At 39.4% G+C, this 19,905-nt stretch overlaps 1 protein-coding gene across 11 annotated transcripts in view; it reads left to right on the plus strand.

The window, feature by feature from the left end:
* CEP350 (centrosomal protein 350) overlaps nucleotides 1–19,905 on the plus strand; it is a 141,028-nt gene that overhangs the window by 56,530 nt on the left and 64,593 nt on the right. For 9 of the 11 annotated variants that reach the window (XM_073356555.2, XM_073356564.2, XM_073356565.2 and 6 more), the window contains 10 exons: nucleotides 2,164–2,317; nucleotides 4,080–4,243; nucleotides 5,485–5,674; nucleotides 12,841–13,052; nucleotides 13,434–13,597; nucleotides 14,269–14,379; nucleotides 14,640–14,780; nucleotides 16,143–16,279; nucleotides 16,756–16,875; nucleotides 18,498–18,664. In XM_073356555.2, coding sequence (XP_073212656.2) covers nucleotides 2,164–2,317; nucleotides 4,080–4,243; nucleotides 5,485–5,674; nucleotides 12,841–13,052; nucleotides 13,434–13,597; nucleotides 14,269–14,379; nucleotides 14,640–14,780; nucleotides 16,143–16,279; nucleotides 16,756–16,875; nucleotides 18,498–18,664 — 1,560 coding nt within the window. The remainder of the gene's footprint in view (nucleotides 1–2,163; nucleotides 2,318–4,079; nucleotides 4,244–5,484; nucleotides 5,675–12,840; nucleotides 13,053–13,433; nucleotides 13,598–14,268; nucleotides 14,380–14,639; nucleotides 14,781–16,142; nucleotides 16,280–16,755; nucleotides 16,876–18,497; nucleotides 18,665–19,905) is intronic. The other 2 variants (XM_073356557.2, XM_073356558.2) reach the window with 2 other exon arrangements.

Consider the following 19,905-nt stretch of genomic DNA (forward strand, 5'->3'; position numbering starts at 1 on the left):
ATGAAATTAATAGGCAGCAGGTTTAAAACAAAAAAGTACTTCTTCACATAACACATGGTCAACCTTGGAACTCGTTGCCAGGAGATGTTGTGAAAGCCAAAACTATAACTGGGTTCAAAAAAGAATTAGGTAAGTTCATAGAGGATAGGTCCATCAATGGCTATTAGCTAGTATGGTCAGGGATGCCATCCTACACTCTGGATGTCCCTAGTCTTTGATTGCCAGAAGCTGGGAGTGGACAACACGGGATGAATCACTCGATTACCTGTTCTGTTCATTCCCGCTGAAGCACTTGGCATTGACCCTTGTCAGAAGACAGGATACTGACCTAGATGGACAATTGGTCTGATCTGTTATGGCCATTCTTACAATTCACAGGGAAGTTTTATGGATGTAGTTTTGAGTAATAATTGATTGACCTGATTTTATTTTTTCCTGCTCCAGGAAGAGAATTCCATTGTTTTTGGAAGCAGAAGACTGCTTTTGTATTTAGGTTGCTACACTCCTGCAGAGTGTAGGTAATTAGAATTTTGGACCTATTCAACTGTTAAATGCAACACAGACTAATTTGGGAGTGAATTGTATTTTTTAAATGTATTTACCATGATTTTAGAACATTGAACTATGTGTGGTACATGTTAATTTTTATATATTTTTAGAATTGTATACTTAGGGTTTATCAGGTATCTTGTCAAATCCAAAGTGCTATGCTACACCTAACTACCTTGCGTTGGGTTTGAGGACCAGAATGTGTTTGATAGCTGACTTCACCCGTTACAGTACCAAACAATTTCTCCATAGAAATCTCCCTAACGTCTCCTTGTTTGTAAGCCGCTTGTATTTTTCTCTTTCCCTCCCCATTCTGTTCATCTGAAGTCCATGTACGCTCATTGGAGCACTGTCCCTTTAAATATACTTCAAATACATGCTATTGTGGACATCTGCTTTCAGTTTGGCATCTATAACTATTTTCAGATCGCTTTGCCAGCTTCTGGGTTGGAAAGCTTTTTTTTTATTAAATAATAAAAGGGTCTTGTTGCTGAGAAAAAGGTAAGTCCTGCCCCTGTTCTTTTTTTTCAGGTTTCTTTAATGTAGCTGGGCAAATGGAGCCAACAGTGGGAGCTGAGCCAGTGGTTGGGAGTATGCTTCCTCCTACCACAGCTCCATTTCAAATCCACCCACCAATCCCACCGATGCGATTTCTTAAGTGAGTTATTTCTAACAAAAGGATCAAGCTTTGTGCCAAAGCTTTACCAGCATTTCATCCCGTTCTCTTCCCATTTCAGTTATTCCTGAAATATGGAATGCATACTGTTTGCAAGATTTGTTTAATCTAGTAATGTCAGTGACTCTATATATGCCAGATTCTCTTCACTCACCAAAATAGTGCTGCACAGTCAGGGGTAGATTACTTCAGTAGAGGGTAGATTTTTTTTTTCCTTTTTTCTTTAACTTCAACTCTTCATATGTAGTCTTATCCAGTGGTAGCTCTGAAAAATAGTTTGGCAGACAACACAGGTAATGAATTGAGATCTTTGTAGCAATCTCTGGTCTTCATAGATTAGGCACTGGTGGTATATCAGTAGGCAGGATCTTTCTTGCTAAGTGAGCAAGTTTGTAGTGTTAATTGCTCTATTTGGTGCCTTGTTGCATATTTTCCAGAATTTTCATGCCAGGACATTGCATTCTATTCTTGTGCATAGCTATTCTGTCCTCTTACCAGTCCACTTAATTGTCCTCTGGCACTTGCTCTTGCCTTCAGATACTGTAGTCATTTGATGCTGAATGTTTTCCACAAGCTAATTTACATTATGTCCTTTTTGATTATTTTTTTCATTCTTCAAAGATGATGGAATTTACTCCCTCTAGCTCTCCAGATGGCTCCACTCCCAAGCATCACGTTATCCAGATAACATTTTTCAAGTGGCTTTTTACTTCAGTATAGAAAAGAGGCAGAATATAGTTGACATTTTGTATTAGACATCCAGTGGCAGTTCTATCATATTCATTTAGCATGCTTCTATTGGGAAAGCATTCTTTCTTACTGAGTACTGATGGAAGTATTTAAGGCCTGCAGTATCATTTCCTGTCATGTGAGCTACATGGAGTTTAGTATCAACTGTCTTTTTTTTTTCCTTTTCTTTTTTCTCCCCCTTTTCACAGGATTAGAGGAAAGGTCAAATGGTGGGTCTCCAGTCCTACGACCTTTACTTCCTACCATGAGCCCTCCAGATAGTGTTGTTTCATATGAAGATGACTTTGTTTCATCACAGGGCAGTGGAACTTTGACAGACAAACCGATTGCTCTTGAGCCTAGGTAATTATGTAGAAACATTTGGAGAAAATTGAAATGAAAAATGATACTGAATTTCTGAGTACTTATAAGCAGCTTCCTTTTTGCATCAAGTAATGTGTGAATATCCCCCAGAAGGGTACTGTTACACTATGCTATCCCATTAGTGAAAAAGACGATTCCTTATAGTAGGATTTGGTAAATAATTTACAGTAGAACCTCAGAGTTGTGAACACTTCAGGAATGGAGGTTGTTCATAACTCTGAAACATTCATAACTCTGAACAAAACATGGTTCTTTCAAAAGTTTACAACTGAATATTGACTTAATACAGCTTTGAAATTTTACTATGCAGAAGAAAAATGCCACTTTTTGCCATGTTAATTTAAGTAAAACAAGCACAGAAACAGTTTCCTTATCTTGTCAAATCTTTTTTTTTAATTCCCTTTATTTTTAGTAGTTTACATTTAACACAGTACTTTACTGTATTTGCTTTTGGGGGGGGGGGGTCTCTGCTGCTGCCTGATTGCATACTTCTGGTGCCAAATGAGGTGTGTGGTTGACCGGTTCTGGGGTTCATAACTCTGAGGTTCCGCTGTACCTGTGGCCTTACACAACTAATATGTCAAGCCACATGGCCTAGGAGCAAGCAGTGTAGGACAGAGAATTGAGTACTCCTGAGACCTAATCCTAGTTCTGCCCTGACTTCTTATGTTGGCTTGGGCAAGTCACTTATCCCTTCTGGGTCTTGTTGCCCCATTTGTAGAATGTGAGAATAATAGTTCCTAACCTTTCATAGCTGTTATGAGGCTTAATGTTCAAAACTCTTTGAAGATATTAAGCCCTATGTAATTGCCAAATTATAATTTTTTACTGTCTTTTTGTAGTAGTTGTAAACATCTAGAATTTTTTCAAGGTTCCAGTAAGGTTTAGTAACAGAAATTTAAAAAAAAAAAATTCTGATAGAATTTTGAAACCTTCTCTGTAACTGCTTGGAATTCAAGACCATGGCATTCCAGATCTTCCAATTTATTGTGAAAATGGTTGGATTCAAATTACTTGCTGATTTTTTTTCAAAATTTAGCTACATCGAATTTTCCATCTTTGGAGGGATTTGGAGTGGGATGGGGAGAAGCAATAATCCTATCAACTTGTTGGGGAAGGAGGGCAGCAACAGATGTTTGTCTACAGTTTTTGTGTAGGCCTGAATAAGTGGAAGACAGAGCACATTTTTCATGTTGGTTATATGGCTAGCTGTAAAATGTTCTCTTACAGAAGAAAACAAATATTGCAATTTAGCTTCTAATTTAGCTTCTAATACAACTTACCATCTTTCACATAACACTGTCCCTTTAATTTTTTCATAAATGCATGACCCTGTTGAAAAAGTGTATAGTTCTACAAGTTTATCAATAATATCAGACATCCATGTGCAATCTAGATTTCCATCAACTTCAGGGTAATACATATGTGTATCCAAATCTGTAGTTGAATGCCCATAAAAACTTGTATCTGAAATTATGCAAATATCCATCTTTTGTAATTTTACATCTGGTCTGAAATTCAGTACACTCCAAATCAGGTCTAAGTTCTGAGTGTCCTAGCAACTGCTACCAATTTCTAATACCAAAAGTCACCTTGTTTCTCAAGATGGGTTTGTAATGTGGCAACATAAAATTGGCCCTGATTTTAGTCATCTGTCTCCTCAAGAAAGTCATGTGGATTTCTTGTGGCATGGAATAGGGGAGTTAGGAATCTTCAGCTAGTGTTTTTTGTTCTATGGCAGTATCAGTGGGAGCAGCAATTCCAGCATTCAAGAAGAGCTTCCCAGCAGGAAGTCTCCCCATGAACACCGATCTGTAGAGCTAACGTCCCAGCATTCACCTGGACCCTGGTCTGCAGCATCTTCTCGCTCATCTGGATCTTCTAAAAGGAAAGGGAAAAAGGAAAGTAAGTGCAGTGCCTAGTGTAGACTAACTTTTATCAGATGGTTATATTAGCATATATTGGATTGGTTCTGGGATTATTTAGTGTGACAGATTAAGCATTTTCACTTATCCAGGGGTTGATGGTACAGCATCAGTAATCTAGTATCAGTGTAGTAGGTAGCCTTCTTTACTCTTAACCCTGTATGAAAATGTCTGCTTCCATTACATTACTATTCTAAAGAGAAATCAAATGTCTGTCTTCAGCAGTTTACTTTCTCATGCTTTGACCATGTAAGATGCTCATCTGTAACTCAGTCTGTTACAAATTCAGTGAATATTGAAACAGAGTTGTTAATGCTGTTTCTACCAGAAACATCACGATACTGTTTGGGGTGATCCTTTTTTTGGCTTTGTGACATAGTAACTGATAAAAACAAACAGTTGAGAAATTTAATAGTATCATGATAAAATGTGCTATATTAAGCAAACTGTCTAAAAAATGACCTAGCTTTATTTTTTTATATAACCTGAGATTATCCTCAAATTCTAAAATTAATTTTAAAAAATCTGTTCAGCTGCTGTGAAATGAAAATAATGGCCACCTTTTTGTAGCAGATAGCAAACATACAATATATAGTCCATCATTAGGCTATGAAACATCTGTATCTTATGCATAAATGAATAAATATCAAGCCTCTTGTGCTAGTTTCCGTTACATTAGAAACGGAGCAAAATATGATTTGACAAATGGGAAATTAGTTTTATGCTTTTTAAAAAAAAATAATGGACAGTAAGATGAGAATACTAAGTTTAAAATGTGGTTACACTCAAAAGAAATTGTTTCGTTGGAGGTTCCATATTCTCTCTCTGGCTTCTGTATCAGAATTCCTCAGTGTGCAAGTCAAGATCGGAATTTTTCTAACCACCACCACCACAAAAACTGATATTTTCCGTTTAAATTGCCAGTAATTGTGTGTGCAGTTGGGGTTTAGTTGACTATTTTGATGAAGAAAGTGTGAGGCAGAACAGAATTGTCTACTATACAGTCATGACTGTATTGGCTCTGCAGTGCAACAGGTACTATATTAGTAAATTTAAGTAGATGTGATTCAGAACAGGAGCTAGTCTTGAGTAAAAAGGTGCCATATTTATTTAGGCTAGAGAAGGCCTTTTTTAAGTAAGGGAAAAGTCCACTCAATTGTTTCTTTGTAGCTAATAACTGCTGAACTTTGGATTTAACTTTGCTGGTATTATACTTTGTAGGGCTAGAATCTTTCAATGAAAGTTCACACCACTTTCCTGTGGAAGATGACAAAATGCTATCTGAATCAGAGCGTGTGTCCCAGCAAGCAAAGAAGTCCTTGCCTAACAGCAGAGTTTCTAATAGAGACCATGAGCAGAATGCAAATACTGATAGCACTTTGGAAGAGTTGTCTGGACATTCTTTGATGAGGTAAAGTGGACCTTTATAAGACATGCACATATTACTAGAACTTGGTGTTGAGTTTTAATATGTAGTGTGGAGTACAAGTGCAACCACAGTGTAGAGGTGGAGAAAGGTGGAAAAAGGATTTGCAGCTTGATCTGCTGTTTCAGCACTACACTGAATAACTTTTATACAAAAGTCTTAAATTATAGCCTGGCTCCTGAAAATTCTACCGTCTATCTGGATAAGTTAGTAGTAGTAAATCACAACGTTTACTAGTGAGACACCTGTACTTGGAATAAACATAGTATAAAAAATGCTGTCTGATTAATTTTTAAAAATTAATCAATTTAAAGAAAATATTGAAGCTGACCCTATCGTTCTGAGAGAGGACATAGAGTTTGAATATTATTTGTAGGTTTCTGGCAGCTTTTGTAATGAATACAGCTACTTCGTTTCAGCATAAAAATGGTCCTCGAGATCTTGTCTGTCTTGTTTAACACTCAAAAGGAAACTGTCAACTTCAGTTCTTTGAAATGGACTAGTTTAAAAGAATCAATTGTCTGATGGAATACCCTTTAAATACAATGTTATGAAAACCTTTCAATGTTTGTAAATATTTGATAGTTTTTCTTAGGGCTGTTGATTAATCGCAGTTAAGTCACGCAATTAACTCAAAAAAATGAATCGTGCTTAAAAAAATTAATTGCCGTTTTAATCGCACTGTTAAGCAATAGAATACCAATTGAAATTTATTAAATATTTTGAATATTTTTCTACATTTTCAAATATATTGATTTCAACTACAACACAGAATACAAAGCATATAGTGCTCACTTTATCATTTTTACAGGGCAAATATTTGTAATAAAAATAATACAAACAAAAGAAAATAGTATTTTTCAATTATTATTTAGCTTGTGCATAGTCCTCTAGCCAAGCAATAGCATATTCAGTGGCGTGATGCAGTTCTTCTAGGCCACCACTGAACCTAGTCAGTAGGCATTCATCGACAATGTGTGTCATTGTCTGTCGCGCCACAGCTGCACAAAGGGCTGTCACGAAGGCCCCAGCAATACTGGTAAGCTGCACAGAGACCTTGACCGGTCTGAAATCTGTTCAACAGGGACCATTGGTGATGGGGCAGGTCAAAACTAGGTGGGCGGATTGTGGGGTCGGCAACGAGGGACTGGTTGGGGATTATAACAGATATCCATTCCTCTCGCCAGAGTGTTTCCACCCCTAACATCCTGGCGTGGCAGATGAGACCATAATGGGCGATGTGACAGCAAACGTGCAGCTGGTGATTTTAAAAGGTCATTGTGCAGTGGCAGGCTTGGGCTGACGCGTACTTTCTCCAGTAACTTGCCAGTGGCAACCTCTCGTCTGATATAAGGAGTAGCAAAATTGCTCAGAACTGGAAGCCATGGGAGTGGAGTTGGACTCAGGGTGCCAGAAATGATCGGCATGGCAGCATGTAACTGCATATCCACCAGTTTGGTGTGTGACAATCGACTCCATACTGTGCACAGTACTCCGCCACTGAATACGAGGTGGCAAGAGCTGACATCCCCAGAGTTGGAGCACTGGCACCCCATGACGAACCTGCCAGTTTGCGAAGAAGATTGTAACGCGTCTTAACTTTAGCTGCTGTCTTCTTCAGGTAGGCATAGCAACTCAGTGTGCGATCTAAGGTCACACCTAGATAGACCAGTTCTACTTCATGCTTCTGACCATTCAGATAAACATTCAGTTCTCAGGTTGTACTAAACTGTTTTTATGATGCTTGGCTGAAAGCGCCAAGTCTTACAGTAGTCAGCTAACTTTACTATGTCCTGGTTTAAGGTGGCATCAAGCTCGTGAAACGTCCGGGTATGGGTACCGCAACAGATGTCTGCATAAATGAACTTTCGTGACTCCGTTGTTGGCAGGTCATTGATGTAAAGGTTGAACAGGGTTGGAGAAAGCACAGAGCCCTGGGGTAACCCATTGCTCTTTCGTCTCCAAACACTTGTCTTCTCCCCCATATGAACTCTGAATTGCCTATCACGGAGGAACAGTTCAACGATGCCTGTGACCCAAGGTAGCAGGACCCATGATACCTTCACAAGCAGGCCAGTGAGCCATACCATATTGTACGCTGCTGTTAGATCAATGAAAACAACACCTGCTTTCAAGTTTCTCTGGAAGCCATTTTCAACAAATATGGTCAGCGCGAGTACTTGGTTGCATGTGCTACGACCTCAGTGAAAACCAGCTTGGTCAGGACTCAAAATTCTCTCCGCTGTAGGACCAAGCACTTTATGCACTGAAGCACACTGACAGTAATGATATGGGACAATAGCTTGATGCTTGACTTGAGTCCTTTCCTGGCTTTAGGAGGACAATGATTTTTGCAGTGCACCATATCTTCGGTAGCCTGCCTTCACTGATGACCCCGGTGAAGAATTTCACAAACCAGAGCTGAGCACGGGGGCCAAGGTTTTTCAAGAATTCTGGAAATATGTTGTCATAGCCCTCAGCTGTTCCACACTTGATGCTACCCAGTGTCTGTTACAGTGAATGGTTCTGGGCAGCTTCTGATCTGGTGTACATGTTTAAAAGTACGCTATTTGTTCCTCGCTTGTCTTCACACCTGTTTCTCCAAAGGTGCTCTGGCCACTTTAAGTAGGTATCCAGCTACCTGGTTGGGTGACACTGAGGGTCGGCAGAGTGCAGGTGGCTGCTGCGTTGCTCCCAGGCATCGGAGCAGACTCCAACACTTGCAGCTGGAGTGAGTAAAGCTCATCCTCTCGGTCGTCTCCTCCCATCTGGCTCAGTGACCAGCGTCCAATGATTTGATCAGATGGTCAATGACATCTGGGTCACCAGATGCCTCATGCTGCTCAAGCAAGGCAGCGCTCTCCTTGTCAAAATGGGATGTAGACTGGACGGCAACGGCGTGGGATGGCACTGCAGGCTGCTTTATGGATAGCACCACAGAAGCAACAGTAGGTCTCATTTACCAAGATATGCCGGGCTGGTATTGTCACCACACACTTCTCCAGTGCTTCCCTATATTTTTCCCAGTCAGCCTTTTGGAAGTTCCACCACTTCTTTTTGGAACTCTTGACAACTGGATCAGGATCAGCGATGGTCTGTGTTGCCTGTGTGGAAAGTTATTCAAGACTTGGTATGTTGCTGGCTGAGGATGGCCATGAACTGAACTGACCCAGCACAAGTCAAGAGAATAGTCATGATCCCATCTAGAAGAATGGAACGTGCCTTGCTGCTTAGCATCATGGATAAGGGCAAGGTCATTTTGAGATGCCCAGGCTGCAAGTTGTTCACTGTCAGTTTCAACCTACTCCCAGTGTGTGTGATGGCAGTTGAAGTTTCTAATGTAGACAGCTGGGTGTGGCATGCTTGGTAGAACCTGTTGGTTCCAGCTGACGCTTGGAGGCTTGTAAACATTTGCTAGCCAGATACCGCCAACCTGGATGGTGTCACAGAATTCAGTAGACATCAGTTGAGTGGCATCTGCAATATCGGACCGAATGTATGTGGCTTGGACATGCTTTGGGTGTTCCACATGGCACAAGAGGTCAAAGCCATCAATACTGTAACACCTGGCTTCGGCAGTTGCCGTGTGTGTCCCTTGCAAGCAAATGATGTCGATAGTATGTCGATGAGCAAGAACACTGAGTAAATCACAATTGGCAACCGACAAACCCTCCACATTAGGTTGTAATACGTGTAGAGCTGGAAGAGGTGAATTCTCAATTTTCAATTCACCTCATACAAGTACCATAGTGCAATCTCTTTATTGTGAAAGTGCAACTTACAGATGTAGATTTTTTTGTTGTTGTTACATAACTGTACTCAGAAACAAAACAATGTAAAACTTTAGCATCCACAAGTCTACTTAGTCCTATTTCTTGTTCGGCCAATTGCTAAGACTAACAAGTTTGTTTACATTTACGGGAGATAATGCTGCCCTCTTCTTATTTACAGGGTCACCTGTAAGTGAGAACAGGCATTTGCATGGCAGTTTTGTAGTTGGCATTACAAGGTATTTACATGCCAGATATGCTAAACATTCGTCTGCCCCTTCATGCTTCGGCCGCCATTCCAGAATACGTTTCCATGCTTATGATGCTTGTTTAAAAAAAAAAAAAAGTGTGAATTAAATTTTTGACTGAACTCCTTGGGGGAGAATTGTATGTCTCCTGCTTTGTTTTACCCACATTCTGCCATATATTTCATGTTATAGCAGTCTTGGAGGTTGACCCAGCACATGTTGTTTGTTTTAAGAACACTTTCACTGAAAATTTGACAAAATGCAAAGAAGGTACCCATGTGAAATTTCTAAAGATAGCTACAGCACTCAACCCAAGGTTTAAGAATCTGAAGTGCCTTCCAAAATATGAGAGGGATGAGGTGTGGAGCATGCTTTCAGAAGTCTTAAAAGAGCAACACTCTGATGCGGAAACTACAGAACCCAAACCACCAAAAAAGAAAATCAACCGTCTGCTGGTGGCATCTGACTCTTGATGATGAAAGTGAACATGCGTCGATCCAAAGCAGTGCGGACCGTCATTGAGCAGAACCTGTCATCGGCATAGATGCATGTCCTTTGGAATGGTGGTTGAAACATGAAGGGATATACGAATCTTTAGCACATCTGGCACATAAATATCTTGCAACGCCGGCTACAACAGTGCCATGCGAACACCCCTTCTCACTTTCAGGTGACATTGTAAACAAGAAGCGGGCAGCATTACCTCCTGATAATGTAAACAGACTTGTTTGAGTGATTGGCTGAACAAGAAGTAGGACAGAGTGCACTTGTAGACTCTAAAGTTTTACATTGTTTTATTTTTGAGTGCAGTTTTTTCATATTCTACTTGTGTAGGTTCAACTTCCATGATAAAGAGATTGCACTACAGTACTTATATGGAGGTGAATTGAAAAATACTATTTCTTGTTTTTTACACTGCAAATATTTGTAATCAAAAAATAAATATAAGGTGAGCACTGTATACTTTGTGTTCTGTGTTGTGTTGTATATTTGAAAATGTAGAAAACATCCAAAAATACTTAAATAAATGATATTCTATTATTGTTTAAGAGCACGATTAATTTTTTTTATTTGTGCGATTAATTGCGAATAATTTTTTGAATTGTTAGACAGCCCTAGTTTTTCTGCCTCACTGTTGATGTTAAGAACAGCCTTTAGGGCACACCGAAGTGCAACATCAAATGTGCTCAGGCTTATCCCTTTTTCTCCTATTTTTTCTTTCTGGTTATATATGTCTACCTGTTGACTCTTCAGATTTAGTTTCCGTTTTGTTGCAGCTACTATGGGTAAAAACCTTCGTGCAGGGGCTGTGAAAGTGTGTGAGTTCTTCTCCCTCACCCCTGCCAGAACATTGCATCAGTGGTGGTGACGTTCCGGTATATGAGACTGGAAGAGCAACTGATCAACAAAACGTTGAAACAGACTCTACGCTGTGGTGTCAAATTTACAAAATAAACACGTGGAAAAATTAGAGACTTTTTTTTCTCTAGAACTTCTTAATTAGGGTAGTCTTAGGTGTTATCTGTAATAATAGCAGGTACAAAATAGAAGTGATTTTCAAATTAACACTGTCCCTTTTAATCTTCATTTCTGTACCAAACAAAGAAAACCCTGGCCAATACAGGCATCTTTCAGTTTAATTTCTGAAAAGGCACCGAAGCTAGCTTTTCTTTTTCCATCTTCACAAAGAGGAATCTGTAAGAAGCTAAAAGAAATAGGCAGACTACCTATAAAGAGCTGTTGCAATCTTTGCCGGTAGAAACCACAAGAATGTGTCTGGTTGGGGTGACTGCATGCCCCCTGATGAATGAGCTTATGACAGTGTTGTGATTTGTGCAAAGATGGGTTGCTGCTCCAAAGGAGTGTAGTGGGGGAGAGAATTTAATACCCATCCTTGCTGCTGTTGCAGTTCATGTTTCCATTAACCGTGTAATTGAAAATAAAATCTTGTCTCAAATCGCCTTCTAAAAAGACATACAAGTTAGTTTTCATGTGTCTGTTCACTGAGGGCATACAGAGTGATTGTGATGGATTGGCTTAATTTAGTTGAAATATTGAACCCAGTATTGGGTTTGAAAACCCCTGGCCTAATGAGATGATGAAATGGGTTATGCCATTGTTTTGATATGTGTCTGGGAGGCTTCCACTGTTAATCAGTTAAGCATCCACTGTTGATCATCTTTGCTTTCATAATTGTGGAATGTTAACATTTTTGTATGTATTTGAATCATTTTCTGAAAGTTTTTGGAAAGCGATGTACTAAAACTTCCCTCCCCAGGCAGTTTTCATATTATATTTTATTAACTGTTACTATTTAATGCAAATTTAGGACTCTTTGGCATTTGTCTCATTTTGCAAAGGGAGATTAATATTTAAAGGTAACAGTTCTGTCATAGCCACTTGCACTTCTAGAGCATTTCTAAACTGTAAAGAGCTTCTATAATGTCAGGTTCTTCTGTAGGTAAAATTAAGTTCCTGGCCAAGACTTTCAAAACGCGGTGCCTAAAGGTAGACTCCTAAATCCATATTTAGGCACCTGAATGTGGCCTGATTTTCAGAAGTGCTGAGTTCCTATCAAATTCCAGTGAAATTGATAGGAGCTGCTGTATAATCAGGCCCCTTATTCTGCTGGTGCCTAAGAATGGAATTAAGGGGCTAACCTTAGGCACTTATTTTTGAAAATCTTTGTCCCGTGGTACAGAGAGAAGTTTGTATCTATGTGATAATCAAGGAGTCCTATCACCTTTTAATGTAGTTATTTATGTGAAGGATTATAGGGTAATTTCTACAGTAGGTTACTGGCCGTGATACTTTAATGACTGTTTATAAATTTGATTCATATGAGATTTTTCTCTCTGTTTAGAACCTGTAAGTAATCCTTGTTCCTTTGTTATTTATATACTAACTATGCTTGATACTATAGAACGTTATCAAAATGTGTTCCTGTAATGAGCCGCCACTTAAATGCAGGGTAGGCACCTACAAATCATAGGAGAGCATTCCTTTTACATAGTTTGTTCAAATGTAGACAAACAGGGGATTTAGGTTAGTACTATGTAAACTGTCATCCTTGCACTTAAATGTCTGGGGATTGGAGAATACTGATCTTTTTCTGGTTTGATTTTTCTGTCAGTCTCTCAGACAAGGGAAGGTCCCAGAAGACCCCAACCTCTCCCCCATCTCCAGGGTCCCAGAAACTGTCGCAGTTTGACTCTCTAGGAAATACAGCGGAAAGAACCAGGTCCCCTGCAGGCTTTCCTGGGACTACAGCTTCAGGGTTCAAGCCCAATGTACCCATCTCTGACTTGAGCCTGGGAACTAGCAAGACAGGAGCAGCCGTGGCTGGTGAGCTGGCTCCATTCAAGCCCAACTAATACTATAAAACTTCCTTTTTTTTTTTTCTCTCTTTGTATTTATGTATAGTTTCTATGATGCAGGCCAAGGGCTTGTCTACACTTGAAATGATTCAGCTGCAGTGCGGCAGCTGCACTGCTATAGCACTTCGGCACAGACACTCATGTCATCCTAGGTAATCCACCTCCCCAAGAGGCGGAATTCTTCTGTCCATCTAGCGCTGCCTACACAGGGATTTAGGGTGGCTTAACTACATCATTCATGGGGTGTGGATTTTTCACACCTCTAAGCAGCATAGCTGGGTCGATCTAATTTTTTAGTGTAGACCAGCCTAAGTCCTATAAATGTTAAATAGTAAGTATTCTCTTACAGGATCCATGCGCTTCTCTCCTGCTGGTCTCCAGCATCGTTTGTCAGCAGAGCTCAACTACCTGAGTGCCATTGAGGAATCTGTACGGCAACTCTCAGATGTAGAACGAGTACGGGGCATATCACTTGCCCAGCAGGAGAGTGTTTCTCTGGCTCAGATCCTGAAGGTGACTGGAAAAGTTCTTTTACTTGCTTTAACCCTCTTGTTCTGTATTTTGTGAGGAAAAAATAACCAAAGCACTGTAATTGAAATAGTTCTGCTGCTGCTTTGAAACAATCCATAGCTGAGGTGATGCAGTCTTTTTGAAAATGTCCAATATATTTTAAGATCAATACCTGCATCATCTTCCCTCTTCTTCTCAACACACCAGTGGTGAGTCATGAGCTCCTACCATTAGTGTGCCATTGACAGAAATAATTGTTTTTACTTTATATCACGATAAAACTAGAATTTGTTTACTTGCTAGGTTTGATATTTGGCTCTTAGGCAACACAATGTTGGTTGTTCAGGCTGGGTTCTTGGTCTTATTCCGGGTATATCTTGGTTGAAATCTGCTCCTCTTGACAAAATCAGCTACTTCCCAAAGCAGAACAAGCAAACCTTCCAGATTCTGATTTCTATTGTACCCAGAGGGAAAGGGAGGGAAGGGGTACACATAGTTGTCAGCTCCCTCACCAACAAGATATTGGTGCTGGAAGAGAGATTGAAGGTTTGACTTTAGCACAGGAAGCTGCGAATAGAGCAGCATTCTGACTGTCAGTTAGCTACAGTTAGGGGCGGGTTGTGGAATCTAAATGCAGATTCCTTTTCTTAACACTAAAATGTCTCAATCTGTAGGCACAGCAGCAGCGACATGAGAGGGACTTGGCTCTTTTGAAACTCAAGGCTGAGCAAGAGGCTTTAGAGAGTCAAAGACAGTTGGAGGAGGCGAGGCAGAAAGCAGCTCAGGTAATGCCTACCTTCAAAAAATATCAAGTGTGTAAGAGACAGAGCTTTGAATCTGTAAGTAAACCTGTGTCCAGAAATATTCTTAATGTGAAGTCCATGGATGGTCTGGAAAGGGTGAAGGAATTTGAAGCATGACCAAAATATGTCAGACACCAATCTTAATTTCAAACTGATTTTTTTTCTTTAAGGCTGTAAACTCAAAACGAATAGTAATACTACCCACGAAGAGTAATTATAACCTTGCTGTTGTTTCTTTATAGGCCCATGCAGAATCTCTGCAGCATCTGGTCCAGTCACGACAGGAAGCAGCAGAAGCACTACAGGAGACCACATGTAAAATTGCAGCCCAGCAGGTGGAAGCTGCTCTGCTCACCACAGATGCAGCTCGCCAGATCCGTGAGGTGAGATTCTGTATGAAAGACTTGATGAAAATGTTCCATTGCAAAGTTGTCTTGCTACTAAAACATTCACTCTTCAGTGTAGCTTCTTCACCTTTGCAGCATGCTAGTGCTGGAAGGATTTTCAGTAGAACTTCTGGCACTGCTATGTAGAAAAAAGTGAGTGGCCTTCTTATAATCCCCATGCACTCCCCAGAGCATCTTTCTAAGACCATGACTTCCCTTTCTTTGAATCGTTCTTATCTCAGGTTGATGGTTCTGGAGAGAGAGTTTTTGGATCAGTGTTCTGAAGAAACTAGGGCAAAACTGAATTGAATGTCCATAGAGTTAAATGGAACATAATGATGTATAGTTAATACCTGTCATCAGTGCACCAAGCACATTTGCTGGGCACACACCATACTTTCCTTTAGTATAAAGGGAGTTACTTTTTCTGACTGTTTTCAATAATGTGCATATATATGTACACAAGAAGACATGATGATGTGATGCAAGTTTATCAGTGTGCGTTTAAGGTTACTACATTACTCACGAATGATGAAGACATGAGCAAGTTATGCAGATCATCTCAACCAAAAATCTTTTATGCTGCCACACTGTCTGTTCTGCGTAAGCTACATATTTTACAGAAAAACTATTTTAGAAATGTATTCAGTAAGTTCTTGAAAAATATTATTGGAACTGATTTTTTTGAACCCATTCACCTATAAAGCCAAGCTTTTAGTCTCCCAATTCTGAACGTACAGACCTCCTGAGGAAGAGGAAAATTTAAAACTAGTAAACCTTGAGTTTCTAAAAGTAGAGTTTCCACATACTTTGATACGTTTGACATATTTTGTGTACCTGATTAGAAACAAGCGCCTTATACCATTGAAAAGAGGAAAGTCCTGGGTTTCTGATTATATAATGCCATTTCTAGTCCTGATGGTTTGCATAATATTGGGCCATAAAATTGGCACTTGTTCAAGACTAGGCGTAGTCAGTGTCACTCATCAGACAAGTGTAATTTTTTGGGAAAGAAGAAAATTATATTTGTGGCAGATTTTGTTTAAAAAATACATCTGTTAAGCTGTCTGGAGTTTTGGAATGTTTGTCTAAGTGAAGATCATTTAGTGAGCAGAGTTCAGGTTAGTTGGCCAAAGTGGTATGATTGATACAGTTTATCACAGGGCTTTTCCCACTCTGTGTGTGTGTGTGTGTGTGTGTGTGTAAATAAAAAATAAATGTACAGAGCAGTCTGCTCCTCTTACTTAGTTGAAATTGATCCTTCTTTAAGTGTAAATTATTTGTATATCATGGTGCTGTGTGTTGTGTATATATGCCTGGAACAATGCAGCTGTGTATCAAGTATATTCCTATATTCAGATGACAGAGTTGGCACGAACACAAATCTCAGATGGTGTCAGTGCTCCAGCAGCTCCAATCACCACACTGTTTGACCATCAGCGGCAACATCATTCAAAGTTCATGAAAGAGCTCAGAGATAGAGCCGATACAAACAGGTATTTGACCAATACAACCTCTCACAAACGTAGCACTTTAGGAAAAGCAGTAGCAGTTGTTGTGGTCTCTTGTACTAGTTCTCCCACCATTTTTTAGGGAAAACCATATGGAACTTTAATGAAAGAGCGTTATATAAAGGAGTTCTATGTGGCTATAGTAGATAGATTAGAAAGATTAACTTAGCTTAATGTAAGAGTACAAAGACAGAATTTTTTCCCTTGGTTTACACATCATCTGTTCTGTAAAAGGTTGTATATAAGTGAGAAGTGAAACTGTTTACTCTTTTCATTGGATAGTTTTCATCCTGTTAAGTTTGGTCTGATTTAACTGGCCTATCCTTTTTTAAGTCCTCCATTCTCTTTACTCAACAGACCCTTATTTCTCCTATTAAATTGAAGTAGACTTGTAAAAACCTTTGTTTTTATTCTTTATTCCAAGACAACTCAAATTTATCCAGAACATTTTACTTTGACAGAAAAAATGAATCTGGGGCCCCTTCACAAAGTAAAGAGAAGACAGCTGACTCAAAGCCGACATACTCCCCATTTTTTGATAGTTACTCAGAATCCTCAAGATCCAAGAATCATGATCAGAGGTGAGAAGAGATTAAATTATGCCATCAATTTCTACTTTAAAAGTGTAGTAAAGTAAAAATACATACAAGTGAATCCTCTGGAAAACTGGTATCTATTGGAATTTTAAACTTGAAACTGCTTCTTAATTCCCAGTAGTTGGAGATTGGTTTATCTTGAAGGTTGAAGGTTTCTATTCCTTCCAAAACTTGTTTGGTTTTTAAATATTTACTATTATAACTCTGGATATTAGTGTTATTTATATAAATAATCCTTAACCTAATCTCTTTTTTTTGTGTTTCCTGCTAAATTCTGCTCCTCAAATGAGAACTTGTTGCAATGTATTCCAAAGTCTCGTGGTGTGAAGATATTTTTTTCCGTTTTAAATTTGCCACTGTTTAATTTCATTGAATGTCCCCTTGTTTTTCCTGTCTCATAGAACAAGAACAAACTCCTCTTCTGCCTTCTCTATAACATTAATTATTTTGTATATTTTTTTATCATGTCCCCTTTCTCCCATGTTCCCATTTGTCCTTTCTAAGGTAAACAGTACTAAACTTTTCAGTTTCTCTTTTTATGAGATTTTTTTCCATGTCCCTAATCATTCTTTTGTTGCCTTTCTCTGAAACCTCTCTGGTCCTGTTATATATGTTTTGAGATGGGGTAACTGGAACAGTAAACGGTATCCCTGGTGAAGGCATACCGTTGATCTATATAATTGCTTTACAATATATGTCATATTTTGTTCTGTTCTTCATATACCCTGACGTTTGCTTTGTTTTTATTTGGCAATTGCTCTGCACTGAGCAGAAGTCTTCATTGAGCTGTCTACAGGTGCCTAGGTCTCCTTCCTGGGAGCTATTTGCTAATTTAGAACCCAGTAAGGTGTATGAGAACCTTCTGTTAGTCCATCCATTATTCATTATCTTGAATCTGTCAACACTAAATTTAATCTTTCATTATATTGCACATTCTCCCCTAGTTTCATTAGGTCCCTCTAAAGTTCCTCATAGTTGTCTGGTTTGACACACCTAAATAACTTTGTGTCTTCTGCATATTTTATCACCTCGTTGCTCACCCCCTTTTCTAGATCCTAGTTTACCACATTGTGGCACCTCACCAATAACTTTTTATCCAGAGGAAAATTGACCACATATTCCAACTCTTAGTTTTCTGTCTCTTAGCCAATTTGTTTTCTCTCTCTAATAATAACAATAAATAATTTAACAAGCTAAAACAAAACACTCCCCCCAAATTTTAAAGACTTGTAAAAGAAAAAGGGAATGATTGGCATGATTTATCGTTAGTACCTATTGCAGGGTAAAAGATGTGCATACTTACAGGCTTGTTTGTTTCCCTGACTATTCCTTTCTATCTTAGACCAGAAGTGAGAACTTCTAGTGTGGATTTCCAATTTAATTAGGCCTGGGATTTTGCAGTAGCCAAACTGTGCTTTTGTTTAACCTAAATATTTTTTTAACTAGGGCTTTTACTCAGTAAGAGATAAGATGAGAATACAAACTACTTTTAAATGTTGAAGGAGTGAACAAGCAGAACTGTCAAATACCTGTGCAACATTTCTATGTCTTGGTTCTGGTGGAGAAAAGCAGAAACAAAGTAAAAAGTGTTTGTTCTTGTTAAATAGTAGCAGCAGCAGCCGGCAGGAGAGTCCTTCAGTTCCTTCTTCCAAGGAGAATGAGAAGAAGCCCTCCCGACGTGAAAAGATGAGCAGCTCCATAGAAGAGCAGGCTCGTACTGGTGTGGATGATTCCTTGCAGAGTGATAGTATTCCATCACTACCAGATGAGAAAGGTTAGATGTATTCTTGATCCTTGGTGAAGCTAGAGGTAGTGCCCCAGAATTAAAGTCTCTGAGATAAGTGGAGGGGGAATGCAAGTGAAGAAAGATGAGCATCTGGACTAAGTGGTGGTGTGTGAAGAGATAACAGAGGATGACATGGTGGGAAGGAATCATTTAAACTGTTCTGTATTTAGCAGGCAGTTGACTTCATAAGCTGTTCTATTTTCTGTTAACTTAACTGTTGCCAGATGTTCATTTACTTTTATACCAGAATATATGCTGAAGGTCCGATGTTTCAGCTACCATAAAAATGCATTTGTATAGTTTTTTTTAAAAAATTCAGACTGTGAAGTGGCACTGGGTACCTTCTGTTTGAAGCCTTCATTAGCTAAATAATACTATTAGTTAAAAAATGTCTGATATTCTACTTCATTATAATCTCCAAGGGATGACCACACATTTTTCTAATAGGCTTTTTTTGCAGGATGATAAGTGTAGTTCAGACTAGTATTTTTTATTTTGGCTTGTACATTTTTCACAGTTTTGTCATTCATTCTGTGTGGTAACATTTTTGCCCATTATTTGGCTGAATTATTTCAGTCCGAGTTTCCACACAACACTTTATACCTTTGGTGAAGCTAGATCCACTTCAAAGCCCGTTGTGTTCATTCCAATCATAGAATATCAGGGTTGGAAGGGACCTCAGGAAGTCATCTAGTCCAACCCCCTGCTCAAAGCAGGACCAATCCCCAATTTTTGCCCCAGATCCCTAAATGGCCCCCTCAAGGATTGAACTCACAACCCTGGGTTTAGCAGGCCAATGCTCAAACCACTGAGCTATCCCTCCCCGCCCCATTGTTAGGGGGCTTATTCCTTCACCCACTTACTTCCCTGGTCCTTCTCGCATGAACAGAGAGCAACAATACCCGAAGTCCAAAGGTGCAAACAATTCGATGTTTATTGGGGTGAACTTCCAGCAAGCATGATTCCAGTTTCCTTCCTTAGTATCCTCCTTCCCAGCTCTGACACCATAGAGCCTTACACCTGTGTCCGTGTTCCCATTCCTGCCCTTAGCAAAACATGATTCCAATTTCCTTACCCCCATTCCCTGTTCCCATTTCCCCCTTTAGCAAAACATTATTCCAATTTCGCCACCCCCATTCCCTGTTCCCATTTTCCCCACCCACACACTTCCTGATTGACTGCAGGCTATATAGTAAAACTTGAGTTTTGCTTTGCTATACCTTAACCAA

The sequence above is a fragment of the Lepidochelys kempii genome, chromosome 8 (genome assembly GCF_965140285.1).
Source record: "Lepidochelys kempii isolate rLepKem1 chromosome 8, rLepKem1.hap1, whole genome shotgun sequence".
Lineage (NCBI taxonomy): Eukaryota > Metazoa > Chordata > Testudines > Cheloniidae > Lepidochelys > Lepidochelys kempii.